At 35.3% G+C, this 20,123-nt stretch overlaps 1 protein-coding gene across 1 annotated transcript in view; it reads right to left on the reverse strand.

Moving 5' to 3' along the window:
- Positions 1-2,998: 2,998 nt before the first annotated feature.
- Positions 2,999-20,123, reverse strand: part of LOC100375840 (nuclear receptor-binding protein-like) — a 46,481-nt gene continuing 29,356 nt past the window's right edge. Inside the window, exons 5-13 of the mRNA XM_002739702.4 lie at positions 18,018-18,112; positions 13,517-13,600; positions 11,699-11,856; positions 11,326-11,458; positions 10,510-10,618; positions 10,025-10,075; positions 9,189-9,381; positions 8,003-8,122; positions 2,999-7,853 (exon numbers count right to left, since the gene is read on the reverse strand). Coding sequence (XP_002739748.1) covers positions 7,710-7,853; positions 8,003-8,122; positions 9,189-9,381; positions 10,025-10,075; positions 10,510-10,618; positions 11,326-11,458; positions 11,699-11,856; positions 13,517-13,600; positions 18,018-18,112 — 1,087 coding nt within the window. The 3' untranslated portion in view covers positions 2,999-7,709. The remainder of the gene's footprint in view (positions 7,854-8,002; positions 8,123-9,188; positions 9,382-10,024; positions 10,076-10,509; positions 10,619-11,325; positions 11,459-11,698; positions 11,857-13,516; positions 13,601-18,017; positions 18,113-20,123) is intronic.

A 20,123-nucleotide genomic window follows, 5' to 3' on the forward strand; every position in this document is an offset into this window, starting at 1 on the left:
AAGAAGATTTGTAGCTGAATACATTTGTAGAGACAATGTATAATAAATCTGTATTCTCTGATATTAAACACCTCACCGTATCGAGTGAGTTTAAGGGTTTATAATTTACAGGCTTTGGCCAAAAAATATTTGAAAATCCCAAACAAATGTATTGATACCCTGACTGCCGCTATAGGTCTTCCAGAGCTTACCTTCTATATAATCAAGCCGACTAGGAAGGCGAGTCTGGAATTGGAACCTAAAGTCACATCAGTCAGTACGATAAATGTAGCCTGTCACTGCACTCAGTCCAAATAATAGCCCCAGGCACGCTGAGCACCCCAAAGCACCATTGTTGTATGGTTAACGTACTGTTGCTGAAACCACAGGAACAGTGGATATCACCGGGGGGGGGGGTACTGATGTCAATGGCAACTTAAACATATTATTTGCAGATCCTGCAACATACTTTTTTCAATCAAGCATGTGATTGACTGTTGAATCAATGGGTCCAAATCTCTATACAGAGAGGTGTTAAATAGAAAAAAACAAAAAGGATCAAGGACTGGCTGCAGACCTATATTCTGAATACCTGCCTACCAAAACTAAACACCTTCACATAGGGTGTGTGCCCCACACATTGATCACTGACAATGTAGATGTGCAGGGCTAAGAGACAGACAATAAAGATATCATGTTCCTCCTTGGTGTTTGCCTGAGCTATCTCTGTCAAATCAAAATTTGACCATAATTGTCTGCAGGCTTTCAAATAGGTCAACGCATGTCAACTTCTAGAGAAGGTACTGACAAAACGAGGTGAAGGAAATTATGAACCAAAGTGTTCTAAAAGTGGTTCAAAACAAATAACATTGAGTGATTCCTCACCTACAGTGACCACAAGCCTTATGTTGCAGAGCAGTGAAATATTACGTTGAGGAATACCATTTTCAATATATTAAAGGGCAGTGGCCCTTAAAAACTTTTGGCTGAAAATTAGAAACACTAGACTGAATTTAGCATTAAGTTGAATCCCCAAAGGAAGTTACCAAGGATAATGTCCATACAATATTTCATGCATTCTGTTTGGACTTAGTTCACAATTAATTTATTCCTTGAAAACATAAATCAATGTGCATCTGTACCAGTGGTCCAGAGATCTCCGAGAAATGATGATGGGCACACCCCAAAAACTGGATTTTACAGGATTTTGACATTCAAGATGGCCTCCAGGCAGCCATTGTTGATCAAATCAGGAAATAAATCCATGTGAATATGTATACTTTCTCACTATGTCTTTGTACCTAGTATCATTGGAATCAGTCAAGGCATCTCTGAGAAATATCAATGGACAGACAAAAGCAATGATCAACAATCAAAATGGCTGCCAGTCGGCCATATTTCATCATTTCAAAAAAGTCTTTGTAACAAGTCTCAACAAAATCGGTTAAGCCATCTCCGAGAAATTACAATGGACACACAAGGAACGAATTTGACTGAATGTTGGCATTAAAATGGCTGCCAGTCGGACATATTTGATCGAAACGGAAAATAAATTGACTTGCACGTGTCCACTATGTCTTTGTACCCAAAAAATCGGTACAGCCATCTCCGAGAAATCACTCCGGACGGACAGACAGACTTTGTCCGGGTGGGGGCTACTGATGTCTAAGTTAGACATATCTGCCAACATTTCATTGGATTTCATTAGATGATAATTATCCGATAATATGGGAGAAAAAATATTTTGCACAATAGTTGCCAAGACATGGGTGTTTATAGCTTTATTAGACGATAATATCGGAGAAAAAAACGTAGCACGAGTTAGTGGTGCCAATATTCATTAGATTTTATTGGATGATAATTATCCGATAATGATTTATATGACCTTGTCGCGCCTTCATGGTTACGCTGTTACCGCCATTATGGCGATTTTACCATATTTAACAAAATTCAAACTTATTCTAATATCATGTTGGCTTTCAGCGGATCTGCTTGAATGTACATTGTCAAAGTGAATTTGGTAGCCATGTTCGTCTTCTGAAAGAGAAAGATTGTCCATGATAATGGGTGTCAAATTGTTCTAAAAGGCCTTTAATCGTGATGCCACAGGGAGTGGAGAGTGGTATCACCCATAAACAAACACCCAAAACAGCCTGCCTATTGATGCATTTGCTTGAACTGTCTATCACCCCGTCAGCTATGCAGATGCGCGTGACCGACCCCGTAAACATAGGGTTTCCACAGCAATTCAGCATCACTACCTCTTGACGCCCCTGACAGGAAAAACTTTATAAAGAGTGATCTTTGAATTACAAGCAGAAATTGAGTTAGTCATACTAGTTGAAAACCAATGGTGTACCATACGCGGTGTGTGGGACAGCGCCCCCAAGGAGATGCATGTACTATTATTCCTGCCTTGTGCGACAATTTATGAGACACCATGCTGCCTCCTGAGGACAAACAATCTCCCTTGCTAAGGAGTCTGGGTCCATCAACGCTTCTGAATCGTATGGTTCAAGCACAGTCAGCTGGTGCACAAGTGATAATCAAATAAATGCGATGTTTACTAAGTGGGGGCCGCCATCTTGAAACTAAATAGAGACAAGTTGTGAAACACGTTTTTCAGATTTCTACAAATCAGGAAAAAATAAATATCTTTCACAGCCAAAAGATCTGTTCGGGTAAAATTAATTGGCCGAATTCAACGTTTTTGTGTGGAAAAATCACTTGTATACAAACACTTAATTACACGAAGAACACTTTCCTGGGGTATTTGAAACCTCCATTGTCATATAACTGTAAGGCCGCCGCTGATTGGCTGCTGAGTTGGAATGACAAATTTTGGTTTCAAACACTGAAACTAGATCATTTCAAGTTGATGATGAACAACGCACTAAGAGATTATTTGATGCAATTGCAGGAAAACAAAGTTTGCACTGAGACAGTAACCAACCAGTGTTATTAACCAATAGGTAGCTAATACATGCAAGCGATACTGTCTGTATATAACACATAACTCTTTGTTGTACATGTGGTCCAAGTGACATGTCAACATTTTTTTTATTCACAAAACAAATTTTGTATTTCAGAAACATGACTGCAAATTCATTGAATAATCTAGAAAAAAGAATACCCAGACTTGCAGGAAATTAACAAGGTTTAATCTGATCAAAAAATGCAACTGATGTCAATGTGACAAAACCTCAAAGGAGGAACTTGTTAAATCTTATGCACCTTTATTTCTAATGTGGGTGGCGAGGTTAGCATAACAATAGTTCCTTTCTTAATCACACCAACATTGTAATAATAACGATATACTGACCATATACTTGTACATAGAAATTAAACAAACAAGGGCATACAAAATACAAGGATCTTGACTCAATGAAAAGTCAAAAAATTGCAACCCGGAATCTATGCAGTGTTCCACTCGTACATCACTCCATTATGGCCTAGGTACGATGCTAGCAATATCATTTAGATTTATGCAAAAGCTACACAATATGGGATGTCATACATGTACGCAAGTTATGAAGAGAATTCCGTAATATATATACAGATCATATCAAACAGCGGAGGTTGATGCGACATTGTACTGCAAGTGCATGCATACGATGCAATAATTCTTGTGATAACCTTATTATTGTACTTTTTTTTTTCTGTAGTAATAAATTAGTGAGGTACAACAGCCTGAAATGCTATTGTGTTGAGTCATATGCTACATTCAACTTCAACAAAGAAAGTGTTTGAATGCATATTCTCCAATAAGAAAGACAAGCCCAGTTATACTCTTGAACACGTCTGTATGAAATTTTACAAGCAGATAAATTCTTTTGTTTTTGGTGTCTGATGTATAACGCATTTTTTGCGACACTGAATACTACTTTTTGATGTACCGGTATACCCTCAACTCCCAGATAATTGACAATTTTTATATCAACGATGTTTTTAAACAACCAATCAAAAATGTATAACTAATTGATAATCACAGGATTTGTATCTAGTCAGTGGAGCAAAGCAGTAGGTGGAACACTACATCGATATATGACTGTACACCAACAAGATGTCTCGGATTCAATCTTCAATCTCATTTCAAACTCTTTATAGACTATCATTAGCACCAAATTCAATTCAAAATTTTAGTGTGGAATGGTTTCAAAAAATTTCATTCAAACTGGGATTAAATACAACATGAAACTGAACTTTTTAAAACATATACAGCCAATAAGAAATATAACATGGAAGTCACATGACACCCAACAATGGAAGCAACCATTCCTATTCAAGGGGTGACAGAGATAAATTTTCAATTGCAAATACAATAAAATAAAATGTACACTTCTTAAAATGTATTCAACACATTTTCAACTTAATTTTTCATGTTCAATTCATTTTAAAACCAAAACTGGTAAAAACTTCACAAACTACAACTCAGCTTTCACAAGACTTGGAATACTTCGTGCAATTGGATAAAACAATCGCTAACAATGTAAAATGTTAAAAGTGGTTTTTTGAATACCATAATTTTTCCAACCTAATTTTGGTGCACATTTTTAGGTATTTTTCAATAATAATTCTGAGCCACATTGTCCAATAACGACAGTTCTTAATCACAATTGTAGAAACAATAGATGTGGGAAGTTATTCCATGAAAGGCAATACAAGTTTTAAAATACCAAGCTGATTTTAGCAGTTTTCAAACAATGTAAAACTAACTAAATGAACATTGATGCAGCAGATGAGGAAACGTAGGACAATATATCAGATCATACGTCAAACACTATCACATGCAGATATCTAAAAGGAATTTTCAAACATGTGTTTTCCAGTGTGCATGCATTCATTCATTCATTAAGTCAGTCAGTCAGCAAAAATATACAGCTTTAAGTGGATTGGAAATACAGTGAATAAAAACAAACTACAAATTCAACTATGTATGAAAAGATAATACAAGTTTACCAATTATGGTATTTTAACTTTTGGAAAAAAAAATTAAGACACGAGATACATATGTAATAGTAAACTGCCCTGATAAAATCATAAAACTAAGCCTGAAAACTAAATATGACCAAGTATTTCAGTATAACAAGTACAGAAAAATCAGAAACGCGTTTAAACTTACACAATTCGGTTAGTCATTTTGTTGTATACTATATTATAAACCGGCTATGATGAAAATAACACTCAACTTTAATATTCCAAGTGTATTGGCTTTCTCCTCAGTTTCAGTGTTTATTTTCAATCAACTAGGCCAAAAAAAAACACTTATGTTGCCCTCAAGTTGGAAAATTGGGTGGGTCGGTCTGATTTTTTTTTTCCCAGAGAAATACAGATCAACCCGAGGTTCAAAGTCATCACTTATCCCCCGGGCACCCTTGGGATAAAAGAACGGTGCAGGATCGTTAATTTTTAGAAAAAACACTTTTTTACTGCTTAAAATGGTGAATTTTTATTATTTGGGCCTATTAAAAAAAAAAAAAAATGAGACCCGATATTTCATATTTTGCGCTCGATCGCTGAGGGCAACAAAACATTTTTTTTTTTTTGGCCCTATGCTGAAACACTTATCTTTAATATTCTAAGCAACTCTGTTACTATAACTATACTATTGCTTCACAAGGCGAGAGATGATTTGAATAAAAATATTCATGTGCATAGTAAAGATAATACTTCAAGCAACATTGGTGGCTTGACACCGAGGCAGTTTATTGAGTGATGGTGACAGAAAGAGACAATTTTAAAAATGTATATGAAGACGTAATAAGTTTATTAAAGACTAGTAGATTCTTGCTGGTCAGTACAATGGCCTGCAAACTAAAAATTGAAATACTAGACATAATCAGAATTTCTCAGTATCTTGTTTCACACAAAACAGCAAACTTTGAAAGTCTAATTTGTGCCATATTACGATGGAAACAATACACATAGTTGCAGACGTATTTTAGTAACTATTATTGTCACAGCATTTTTTAGGCCCATCTAAGCAAAACAATGTTTTATCACACTATGGAGTAGAGTGAATGTGAACCAAGAAGTTTACAAGTCTTATGATTGCTATGGAAATAAAGAGAAGAGAAGTATTTGAGATACTGAAAAACAAACTGTTGCATCCGTTGCTTTGTGTAGTGTTCCATGTGGGCTCCATGCAACATGTACAATACATGGTTAACACAAAATTGTAATGTGCAGTAGGAGTTAAATACAACCTTTCCCTCTAACAAGTAAATTAGTTTATAACTAATTTGTATATAAGAGAGGATATACACTCAGTAAAATAACTGTTCAGATTTTGAAAAGACAATCTAACTCACAGAACGGACAAAAGCAACAAATACAAGTGTGTGAACAAAGCAACTGAGTGAAAGCATACATCACAAACTTTTAAATTTGTTAAACCAAATGGCGCACCATCAGACTATGTTACAAATGTAAAATTACTCATCAAACTATCATACTGGTTAAGCTTATGTACAGATATATTTACAAAGAAGGTTATAAAAGCTGAATTTGTCAAAAAACATTAAGGCAGTTTATGTTAAGCCGAGACTGCATAATAACGATGATCATAATATCACCAAGACAGGGCATAAATACCAGCATTTGCAGAACCACCAGTAATCATAATAAAGTACAAAATATATTTAAGTGAGAAACAGTCCAACTATTGAAGTTATGTGGAGCAGCTCTCACTTCTAATAAGCGTTTTTTTTTTTTCATTCTAGCTATTCTTATTTCACTGAACATGTACTGTATTTGCTCCAGCAGAAGCACATGTAAAATACAACTTCTTTTTACCATTGACATTCCTGTCTCATTTAAAACCTAAGTGATGATTTCATTGACAGGTTTAAGAGTTCCTTGATGGAAAAACAGTAAATATAGTTTTTATTTGTACTATCTAAATCTTAGCAAGCATCTTTATTGTAGAGATTCTTTAAGTAGTCTGAACAAACAAGGATTTTTTGAGAATTAGCTATTCGATTTGGATAGGTTTCATTGTAGGACAACACAATCCAATCCAAATAATATAGAAATTTGTGAGTCTGAGTCAAACAATACAGTGACAGTGAAATTGACATTAATTTTAAGACGGAGAGTCGTATTAACTTTTGGCAAATGTTATCCTCATGAACGTTCTCAAAGCACACAAATTGAGAGCAGCAAAAATATAACTAATACTGTAATAATAAAATAATTATAATAAATCTAAACTGGCCCTTCTTGGCATTGCGGAAGCCAATAATAGTCACATATTCAGGAGACTAGCAACTGGAAAAATCATCAAATGCAAATGTATGCAAGGGTTCCTGACATACGACTTATAAAGTCAGTTGTTATGACCACTCACAGAAACAGTCTACTAAAATCACACATCATATTGCTGTGAGAGACAAACACCAGGAACTGACTGGATTACACCAGTAACACAACAGTGAATGGCTTCCCATTATTACGAGCCAGTCCTTAAATAAAAAAAAAATTCTGATGTATTTCTGCTAAACATAATACTTGGTAGTTAAGAATATGTTGCGTCTCTCAAGCAGATAAAAGTGTGGTAAACTTAAATCCAGATGGAAACCAATTCTGCTTTCTGGTCTGCTTCTTATAAAGGGTATATATAAATCTTTAATCTTACACAATTATCAATTAATCCAGTAATATTTGTCCATACAAATTAATAACCTTGTTACCCGGTACACACTGTAAATTTTGTTTACTTTGGATGTTTGCTATGATTGGACAGCAACTGGTAATTGTTCTTGGGATGAGGAAGATGATGCTGACGATGATGATGATGATAAAGATGGTGCCGATTGTGATGATGCCATCTTGAGCTGTTCTTCAATCAGATTGGCAACTTTGTCACGATCATTCTGAAAAAAACACATATGAAAATTAAGTTTATACTAAGCAGAACACGGTATGAACATAAACTGTGGTGATTTAGGATCTGCCCTGTCTTGCATAAAGTGTGTCAATGGTAGAATAGAATACTGGAACGAGAAAGTATAATGGCACCCACCACATTTATAAAGCCAAAATGTACCAATTCTTCAGCAAGAGTGTAACTATTATCATCAGGAGAGAAATCACAGTCCAACTGGCGGTTCATCTTGTCATCCATTCTCAGAATAATTGTTAACTGTAAAATAAAAAGTGAAACCTATAAACAAACTAAAAAGATTATCAGGTCTTAAGTAATATGATATTTATATATAAGAAATGTAACATTGTTTGAATAGTCTTGGGACAAATGCGACCACGAGTCGGTAATTTTCAATCAGGCCAGAGGAAAATGACAGCATTTGTTTACAGTAATGTATCAATTATGCACAAAGTTCAGAAGAAAATCCATCCAAGGTTACAGATGAATGCATAAAATTCACGAGTCCCTAGACTATCTTGTCATAGTTCAGATAATGTGTGTAGATAAACTATTGGCATATGTATACATCGTAGCATACATAGTATTATGAAGTTATCATGAGAATACTGCCAGAAGGCAGTACAGTAACAAACGGTTAACAAACGCCAATGCTTTATTCCCTTTATAACCTTTTTATTAAAGTGGAACCGATACTATAAATAGGGGCAAGTTGGCCACCACAATTAGTAGGCTAATCCGAACCAAGCCACTCACATCGTGGTGAGAGCTCCGGGATATGTGCCATTTATGATGTTTAGAGATCAAGCTGCGATTCCAAATACATTTCTACGGGGCATTAATATGTACGCTAGCGATTACACTCATCTGGTTGGGCTTTTGACGCATAAATGTTGTTGTTTTCGGTCGAAACGTGCCGCAACAAGTAAAAATCCTGAGTTAAAAATGGCAGCTAATGTATGCAAAATGCCTGCCAATCACAGTTTGAGTAAGCGAGCATAAAAAGCATGCATTTACTTAGTGGACAGAGGTGGAGTGCAATCACGTGGTGCAATCCATGGGATTGAGTGGTTCCCCTTTAGACATCGTTTCCCTGCTTATAGTAGTAATTAAATGACAGATGACAGCTTGAAATGACAAACGTTTTGTGCAGTGCAAAAGAAAGGAAAGACTTTGCAAGTGACATCTATAATGAACACCACAATATGGGTGAAGAAAGTTGAAATGAGTGCAGATATGTTCTGGAACGAATTCAGATTCCTTTTTTGGGGTAAATTATATTGTTTGTTTTTTTAAGATGTATAATAATGATATTTATACTAACATTAAACGTTGGCGCTGCAGTTTCCTTCTGTAAACTAACATTACACTGCATTTGTAGTATTTGTCTGAGCTCTACATCTACTGGATCTGGAGTATTGCTCTTCACAGACTCGGCTATTTCAGGTGTGGGTGGCCGTGGTTTGCCTGGATGGGGATCTTGTAATGCAAATGCTGTCAGTGGATAGATTCCATTCCTTGAATAACACACATCAAATTATTGTTATTCTTTGGGAGCAAATTTACTGTGTTTACTTCATTAAAACAGTTGACGTAATGGCACAAACAAAAGTCCACCTTGCTTACAAGATTTAAATTTGAAAAAAATATTACAGTTTTTTTTAATTACGAACATCAATTGTATGCACTTTGTCCATTTTCCAAATCAAAATGGCCACCAAAGCAAACGCATGACGAAAGTCATTGTTTCAAGGAAACAAATTAGCATCTGATACAAATTTTTATAATTTACTTTTTGTCATTTACTTGAAAACTCAACAAGAAATTCAGATTTTGTAGAGCAATTTTAACCAGTTAGCCAAGCATATTCTTAATACATGCCAGAGGTTATGTCACAACAAGTTTGTTTAATGCATAGTCCCTCGAAACAACAACTGTTTGAGATGTGAATCACTTCAATTTTGCGTACATACTTTACACACAGGTACAGGGAAGTATGTTTGTAGTACAAACATTATGGCTAGCTTTCAGGGAATGTCCGAATTACAGAATTTTTACCCCCCCCCCCCCCCGTTGCTTCATTAATTTTAATGAGCAATGCATTCAGGCCGTCAATTTGAAACTTTGAAAAACATGACATTGCTATACATCAGTACTCACCGGACGTCTTCCAAGAATTTTTCATATTCAAGAATTGGAACTTGTTTACATCTAAAACAAACAAATTGAGTGCCATTAGTACAATGTATGTGTTTTAAAAAATGGAGGTGTGTATGTGGTCATATTAATAAGTCATATTTCAATAATCCGATACAATAAATGCAACTGTTGGTTTACAGGAATTTGGTGAGGCGAGTTCGAAATAAGCAAAGATGATGATTGATTGATTGATTTTCCAAAGTTTTCTGTGATGTCATTAACACATTTGTTGGGTCAAAAATTTGTCAGACACCAGTAGCTAAGTTCAGGAATTAATGAATTGACAACAAATTTTCACATCCCAGCGCAATGAACAATGTAAATGGCAAATTTCAGACAAAAGGAAGAACTTAATAAATAGACAAAACATTAGAAATGTTCAGGAAGTTACTGGCCAGCTACCAAAAAGATAAGATTTTCATCTGTCTGAAGTACTAATAACTTACTTCCATTGCACACCTTCCCGGCCGTCTTGATGTGATATTTCTGCCATCACCTTCTCGGGAGTACTCTGTTCCCTTATTGCTTCTGTAGTCAAGTTTTCTGGCAGTAATCCTACAAAACAATCAATTTCATGTTCAAGTAATAAGCATATGATGTTCACAGTACCTGAATGACCTGATAGATGGATGGAGTCAGCCATCTTGAATGACCTGATAGATGGATGGAGTCAGCCATCTTGAATGACCTGATAGATGGATGGAGTCAACCATCTTGAATGACCTGATAGATGGATGGAGTCAGCCATCTTGAATGACCTGATAGATAGATGGAGTCAGCCATCTTGAACAGACTTCACTGCTACTCATAGACTTCAACTACTCATAATTGTAAATTCTTTCACCAAGAAAATTGAATTAAAACACGTTCCTATATGGGGTTGCGTTTTAATTAAATTTAATTAAACAAAAGTTGATTAATAAATAAAAAGTTTGCAAAGATTAGGTTTAGTAAAGGGGGTAGGTATGGTACAATTATATTAATATAAATTGAACCATACCTCTATACTTAACCTAAGCTATGTAGCACAAACACATACACGTGCATGCGCATGCACAAACCAGATGTCCTTGTTTCAGACTTCATCCAAATGGGGGCTAAAAAAGTAGAGCATGTGCTTATGGAAATGCCAGAGAAATGTCTATGGTCAAAACAAGTCATTTCAATATATTATTAGTTGCAGTACATGCAAATGTAGGTTTACATGCATTTATTGAAGATTCGCTTCTAATAGAACAAATACTGTATTTTTAATGACTTACTTTCATGTCTGAAAAAACTATGAGCAGCTAGGAGCTTTAATGAGTGAACTTCGAATAAAACTTGATGAAACAAGAGTTCCCTTGCCGTAGGTCTTTTTCCACAATCTTCCGTTAAACAGCAACGAATAAAATTCTAGAGAAAAAATTAACAAATTGAACGCAGAATTCAAATGATTGTAGCCAATACACCAAATATGGAATCTTGTGTGTTGAACACCAAACATTTTAATACATCGCTAATACTGCACATTTCTATGTCATCTTCAAGATTTCCATAACACAGTCTCATTATGATATGAGAATAATTAATTAGAGAAGGAAAATTTATCAGTGTTTTGTTCCGAAAGTGTCACATAATGAAATGTTGACTTACTGATTGTAACCTGTCTTCTATTTTACCAAGTGCAGCAAATATCGTATCTTTTGTTATGCATGTACCATCGCCGTTGTTTTGTAAACCAAGACATGCCATCTCCAAAGCAGAGATACCAAATGCATAAATATCAACGGCTGTTGTTACTTCACCTAAACCTACAAGTGAAATAATAATAAACTTAGACCAACGTCCTCAAATGGTGACTTTTAGATAAAGATCACAAATTGCAGCTGATACACTCCTGTTACTAAGAAATTATGGAATAAATTAATCAAGAAGTAGGAGAGAGCATGGTAAACACGACAGAATATAAATAGTAAACAAAACTGAAATGAATCAGCCATTTTGAATTAGAAGATAAATGAGAATTAGGAGAAAATGAACAAGTATTTTCCCTTCAAAATGAAAAAAACAAGTTTCTATTTCTGTTCCCAGAGGAACAATAGCTGTTTTTGCGTAACTGAGATTTGTGTTCAAAAAAGCAGAAATACTTTATTTTGATGAAATTTAAGATTAAAATGGCCGCCATTTAGCCATCTTGAATCTAATCATCAAACAAATACCGTACTCGACCGTGCAAGCGCCCATGCACGGGCAAGTGCCCATCCCCCAGTTTTGCGCAATTTTTATATTTGGGGTCACATTCGGCAAAGCGCCCACCCCTTCAAAATGCAACTAATTTAATACTTGGTCTTGGCATAACGAATCTTGGTAATCGTTTTTTTATATATGATACAGCGTGGATATCGACCACTGTGAACATGTTGTGAATGTGTAGAACACGGTAACCGTGCGTAAACTATGCTTCGACAATGACCTGTTAATACAAGTAAATATATCATGCCATATACAGTTTACCTCTCAAAAATGGCTAGTTACTATTTTTTTGGAAAAACCATGTCGTTTATTCACTGAAATCAATTCCAACAGATCATACTTCGACATCGATAATTCACTTCCGCATTGTGTTACCGGAAAGTCTTCGGGAATTTCCGAAGAATTGCATCAGTACAACACAGCATTGTGATTGGTCAATAACCAACTTGACCCATTAGGTCAAAGGACGCCGCTGCAGGTGAAATCTGCAAATGCATAATGGCGGAAAGTGATTTTCATCAAGAGTTTGCGTACGATCCAACACCTTCGTCAGTGGAGATAATATGACAATTTTGACTTCAACTGTGTTCTAACAGACTCAAATGTTTTTAATTTCGTAAATTCTGGTGGTACGTAATTAATATTGTAATAAAATGTGCATATTGTTTGATCATTTCTGTTTCTTCATTGTGAAAATCAATGACGACTCAACTAATTTCGTAATTTGATTTCCCTCAAAGACGTAATCTGTCACTTGATGAATCAAATTTTTCATTTGCACTCTTTTTCGAGGGGGGTGCTCGGGTAAGCGCCCACCCCTAAAAAATCATGATTTTCTGAGTTGAGGCCCGTGAGCCCTGACGCGGTCGAGTACGGTACATGTGCATATGTGCGACATGATTTATCTATAAAGTTTGAAAGTACATAATTGATTAAGGCATGTTTGAGACGTGACTCTGGAATTGCATTTGTTAAAAAAAAAATGGCCACCAGTTCGCCCTTTTGAATCCTATATGAAAAACAAAATGACACATAGGGGTTTGTGGATTGACCTGTTTTTAGACTGCATCCGAACAGTGATTAACAAAGGTATCACACAGCAAATGTATTGTCTGAGACATGAAGCAATGTATGGGGAATTACTTATTGTGCAAAAAGCACCAAGTGAAAGATGACTAATGTTTACCCTTAATAAATAAGTCTAATAAAAAAATATACCTCCGTATTCTGGAGCAATATAATGCATATTTTTCTGCTCTTCTCGGTACGTCTTCACATGATTATGGATTGTATCCGGCGCCACTGAAAATATAGAACAGCAATAATGTCAAAACCTTGTGTCTCGAGGGTTATTTTAACACATTGCCACCATAGGTTTAAATACCCACACCTGTATGCATATGACTATGGACAGCGATGTGTTAATATAATGCTTAAATATAAAAAAAAAAAAAAAAAAAAAAAAAAAAAAAGTAATTACAGTAAATGCTGAGAACTTAAGCAAGATTGGCATCTATATTTTCAGAAGATAAAACAGAAAATAAGTTTGCAATTTTATAAATCAGCAATGTGTAACTGATTGAAAAACAAATTCTGAGACTCCATAAAATGCAGATTTGCAGTTTCTATCATTCATAACTCTTTGAACATTTCATGTGTGATGGACTGCAGTTTAATTGATAGTTTTGTTATCACATTACAACATAAGATTGTCTTGTTATAGTATTTTGATGATGAATTTCAACAGGTTTCCAATACCAGTAGTATGTGCATGCCATAAATATTTTTTCTGGTTATTGAGAAACGAAAACCTAGCCCTACTTTCATGATTGTGTAGTTACCATTAACTAGTATGAATACTTTAAGAGGATTTTTATTATTGTCACACACGTCCTGTGAACGAAAGAGCCTCGTGAAGAAACATTGTGAAGTTAGACGAGAAGTTTCTATAGAGGTCAGAATCACCTTACAAACATGCACAAGAAATGTAATCTGGGGTTTAGCATGACATTGATTCCCCCGTTTGTTAAAAAACAAGTTCAGTCCCAGGCTATTCAACATTCGGGAGCATTGTACATAGTTCCAGTAAAGCATATTAAAATGAATATCCAGGAACTGAGACTCTAGCGTTATGTTTGGCAGATGAGCCAAATTTGACATGACCAGATGACTCATGTCGCAATCACCAGTCAGACTCTTGAGTTCACGATAGACTCAATGAAGCAAGAAGTTTGTCAGATGTCTATCAGTGCAGTGATGCTGTATCTCAATATTCACAGAATATTTGATCGGCGACACAGCTGGTCAATTCGCTTTCATGAAAACCAGTTCTTCCGAAGTACACGATTTCCCTCAAAGTTGTCTGAAGGGAAATGGTACTTGGAGACGACATTGTGTTTTTTGTAAGTCTCTGCTGTCGAACTAACATCTGTCCTGAGGTTGTATACCCACAACTTATGGAGAAGTGGTTGATCAGAATGACAAGTATCACTGTTAGCACATCCAAAATACTTGCAGGTCAGCATATTGAAACATCTGAAGGAAACCGCTAGAAATTTGCAACTTCTTAACTTAATCGTAAAAAGACTATTTTTGACCACCTATGTACCCACAATCCAATCTCCTACCCATTTGCACGCTTTACACAAATTATAAGTAACGCATATCAAACTGTTCAATAGACCATTTTCCGTTCACTGCGAGAATCACGCGTTATGCGTGAAATCAAACGTAAAAACAGGACAAACAAAGGTCATAGCGTCGTAGTGGCGTCAAACATCGCGTGGGATTCGACAAACGCGAAAGTATTTCGGGGACATTTCCATGATTAATAATGTGCTGTCCACATTTGATGATAGACAATTTCGATTAAGTGAGGGTATTCGGAAGCAATATTCCTCTGTCGAAGATCGGCCGGTCAATGTAAGCTACGAAATAAAGAAATTCTAGTTCAAAATCAAATCGTTCGATTTTTGCAGCAGACGTTCGACGCGCGTCTTTCATGCATCTCGCGAGATCTCACAATTGTACGGAAAATCACCTATTGTATCAGGGGAATCAATGTCACATTTTACCCACAATCCCTTGCTTCATAGCCTCATACTACCTTATGAGGGCGTTTTATACAACAATGTCACCCGTTATTGTATCATTTCAACAGAATTCAGTTTATAAAACACTCATAACTTTGCTGTTTTTCTTGTTATTTTTTATGCAAGTGAACATCAATAGTGTAACACAATCATAAATATGGGCTAGTTATACATTTCCTTTAATGTAGTTCATTACTATTAAAAAACATATTCGATAATCTTTTAAATCAATCAAGAGGGGTTGGGTTACTGTAATTTCCAAAATTCTGTGCCTTTGTTGATGCCAGCTGTAATTAACCAAAGAATACAGGAGGTGGCGGAACAAGGACTGACCTGACACTGTAAATCTGCATATCATGAATTTACAAATGTGTAATAGCCGCTTGAAAATTCATTTTATGCAGCATTGCATTTCTTGGTGTGAATGAGCATAACACACTGCACCATACATTAACAACATCTAGTTCTGTTAACCCCCCAAATTATAAAACTTTGAAAATGGTTTTTATTTAAAAAAATGGGCCTGTATACTTACATTACTAAAGAAATGACGTAAGTGATGTTTAACTTACGAGTGCATTTCTTAAGTTGTCTTTAATCAGGGATAACAAAGAGTTACATGTATATGATCCCCCTTCACCACCTTTACAAAACTGACCACTTCTAAGGTACCACGAATGATTGGCAAATGGATTGGGAAATTTGGAATGAAATGCAGGCCTATTCTTTAATGTAAAATAAACACCCTCTAGTGGTCAGTTTTAGAAATGTAGTTAAAGGATCATTCATCCCTATATCTTATACAGTATACAGGACCATGACTTAAATATTAATCCTTAATGCCCAGTTCTATGCAGGGTGACTGTCTATTTAGGTGTAAAAACAGTCACATCTCCTGGGTACTATGCCTAATCTATGAGAGCTTCAAAGATATTGGTGAGATGCTCACCCGATATCGCCTTCCTCTCGTAGTAACCAACTAGCAAGTGAAAGTTAGAATATTAGAAGAGAGATAGAAGCAAGAGTTTAGTATTTTTAAAGCTGCTGTGAGTACATCTAGCTAGAATTAGACAACGTACAGGAATGTTTTACTACAGAGAAAGGGGTAAGGAATACTACTATAACAGGATGAATCAGTGGATTTAAGTTTAGTGGATTACATTTAGGGACTGCGCTAGCATTTTTGAGATGCAAGGCCAGGTACATTAGACATATAGTATCTCTAACATAGTAGGCACCCAGACTAGTCTCGAACCACATGCAAGTCCAGGAACAGAATTTTGGGTTAACACAATCCATGGTTACAGAATTCACTGGGTGACTTGTTAAGGAAACTTAGCACGTACACTGGGTTTCAATGCATGTAGCTATCAGTGAAAATAATCATACATTGTTTACGCAAAATTCAAACATGGCTGTGTGTCAACTGTAGCACTTCAAGGCTTGTGGGCATTTACTGTGATAGCCCTCTCTGTCTCATTAAAAAGGCTTTAATTAATGTGAGTAAACCAAATATTTCTGACTGACTGTGCTTGAATAATGAAGTTTGATAATGTATAGAGAGAAAAAGGTGATTTATTGAAAAATGAAAATGTAGCAGTATTCATTCAGTGAACACCAACAATATGCATGTGTCCTGATGCCTAGTATAGTGTATGTGTAATTAAATTAAATTTTGGTAAAGCATGAGGTGATTACTAAGGTGGGACTGCAACATGCACTTCATCAGCATGAACACATTGTACTTACTTTTGTGCTGAAATTTGAGTGTTTGATCAATATGGGTAATTGATTTAATCATTTTGTTATACAGTGGTTATCATATTGAACTAAATCTAATATTCAGTATGGCAACTTTTTGAATGAGGTACATGTACTTGTTTCCCTTTCAAGTCTGGCAGCTATAAAATGGATGCGATATGGGAACCAGGTATATGGTATTTTTTAAGGGGGGGGGTGATGAGCACACAGTACATTGTCAGGGCCGCACTCCCCACCTCTCCAAAATACAATACACAACTGTCCTATGTTGAAATCCTGAAAAAACACCTCACGTCATGTTCCTTCATCCATCCCTGCCACCCCTCAAAAAACATGTACCAGGGATGAGCGTTTTATTATTTGCGTATTTGCAATATTGCACGAATAACAAATATTCCAATAAAATACCAAAAATATGGGTATCTACAAGTTACAATCAAAATGTATAGTGTTGCTCTATCTGGTCATGAATGTACCAATTAGATGTGGCACCTCATTGGCACTGTATAAAGCAGAGTCAGTGTCTTCCCAGAAACATTTGCGACTATTTTACATAAAAATTATGTTTTTGCTCAATTGATTTGCACATTTGTAAAGGACTGAGTAAGGTCTACTGGTCAAAAATAGGTTCATATTTTTTTTTTTATGATTCAGTATAACAATAAATGCAATTTAATGTTTATGAGCATTTCTATTAGAAATACTGCAAATACAGTATGGTAATTTACGTATCAAAATTATAATAGTGGTAGAGACCACCACACAAATTTTTTTGGGAGTACCCTGTGTTAGAGTAGAAATGAAAGAAGTGTTGCGTATTGTGACAAGTTAAGTGGTTGGTATGGTTGAAAATTTAGTAAACTCACCAGAACCGATTTTAATGAGTCCGTTATGCTGGATAAAGATTGTATCACATGTGAGGTTGCCATGGATAATGGGCGGTTCACAGGAATGCAAATAACTTCAGAAAAAGAAGATTTATAGTTAGTTAATAATATTAATAATACTGCACAGGTTGGGTGTGGTCTTGCGGTTGGTCACTTTCATAAAAGTCTTTGGGAATTGGGACACTTTGCTTTATCTTGCTATACAAAGTCATACATAGGGTGGGGGTGAGGGTGGGGGTGGGAGTGGGGGTAGGGGTAGGAGAAGAGGGGTCATGGACCAATATATATATGATAAACCATGGCATAAATACAAAGGATATTGCAGTGGCTATTCAAATCACTATAACCGACTCGCCTAAATAGTTCAAATTCAATTTTTTTGCCACATGTTGGAAGTAGTTCAGAATTGATTGATGTTTTCAAAAATCCACAGAAATTCATTCGGTTAAAAAATCAAAATAACCAAAAGAGCCAGTTTCAGTTATTGTCAAATTGTCAATTTGATTCTGGTATCACAATTTCAGAACAGTAAACAAAAAATAATATACATCAAAATACATTTTATTTACTTTAGCCATAATTTTAGAAGTTGCATTTTTTGTTAATTTTTCATATTTGTTAAATCACGCAAGCAAACATGACAAATGAACACATGGGGTAGTTCGTTTGGATGTTCATACAGTGTATGCATACAGTGTATGTAAACGACATGTAATAGCTGCTTACACATATGTTCATCAAATTGTTGGTAAAAAGTTTTGACTAAGAAGGAAACATACTGGACACTTTGAGGAAGGTTACAAAAATTGACAATGTAAAATAGTAAAGTACAAGCCATGCATGGCACAGTCCCCGTTAGTTATCAAATTTAAGATATATAGTTTTGTTTATAGTAATATAGATGGAATATAATTTTTTAACATTAAAATGATTGACATCTGTATCTGATTGTCAAACAAGTACTTGTCCATATTGAGAGATATTGCTCTGGAACAGCATTCAAAATCAGCCATTTTGAATACATGTATATATATAACATGATGTATAACGAATATATAAAATTTGAATATAATTATATCAAAGCATTTATGAGATATGGCTCTAGAACCCCAATCATTAAAGCAAAATTGCCGTCAGTCAGCCATTTTGAGTCTGATCTGAAAAATAAAATGACGTGCATCAGGAACCTGTCTAATGTATGTACCAAGTTTGAACGAAATCCATCCATAAATACCAGAAATGCTTGATATATGATGATTTTTTAGCACAAAAATGACCACCATTCGGGCATTTTGAATAGGATCGTCAAACCAATATATCTGTTTATCTATGACATGATGTATAATGAATATTTAAAATTTGAATATAATCAGTCAAAACAAGTTAGAGATATGGGTCTAGAAGCCCATTCATTAAAACAAAATGGCCACCAGACAGCCATTTTGAATCCGATCAGAAAAATAAATGATGTGCATTAGAAACCTGTAATGTCTAATACATGTACCAAGTTTGAACGAAATCCATCCATAAATGCCAGAAATGCTTGATATTTGATGATTTTTTAGCACAAAAATATCTATGACATCTTGTATAATGAATATTTAAAATTTGAATATAATCAGTGAAAGCAAGTCAGAGATACAATGTATGACACGAGAGCCACATTCATTAAAACAAAATGGCCGCCAGTCGACCATTTTGAATCTTATCTGAAAAACAAAATTATTTGCATCAAGTTCCCATAACGTCGAATGTATATTCCAAGTTTGAACAAAATCCATCTGTAAACAGCCGAGAAATGCTTGATTTTTAGGATTTTTTAACACAAAAATGGCCGCCATTCGGCCATCTTGAATCAGATCGTGCAACATAATTAAGTGCATTACGGTCCTATATAGTCTAATGTATATACCAAGTTTAAACAAAATCCATCTGTAAATAGCTGAGAAATGCTTGATTTAAAAGATTTTTAGCACAAAAATGGCCACCATTCGGCCATCTTGAATCAGATCGTGAAACAAATTGATGTGCATATGTATAATATGATGTATGTGTGAAGTTTGATTGTGATTGGTCCAGACATTT

This window comes from Saccoglossus kowalevskii, chromosome 18 (genome assembly GCF_978046115.1).
Source record: "Saccoglossus kowalevskii chromosome 18, keSacKowa6.1, whole genome shotgun sequence".
In the NCBI taxonomy this organism is placed as follows: Eukaryota; Metazoa; Hemichordata; class Enteropneusta; family Harrimaniidae; genus Saccoglossus; species Saccoglossus kowalevskii.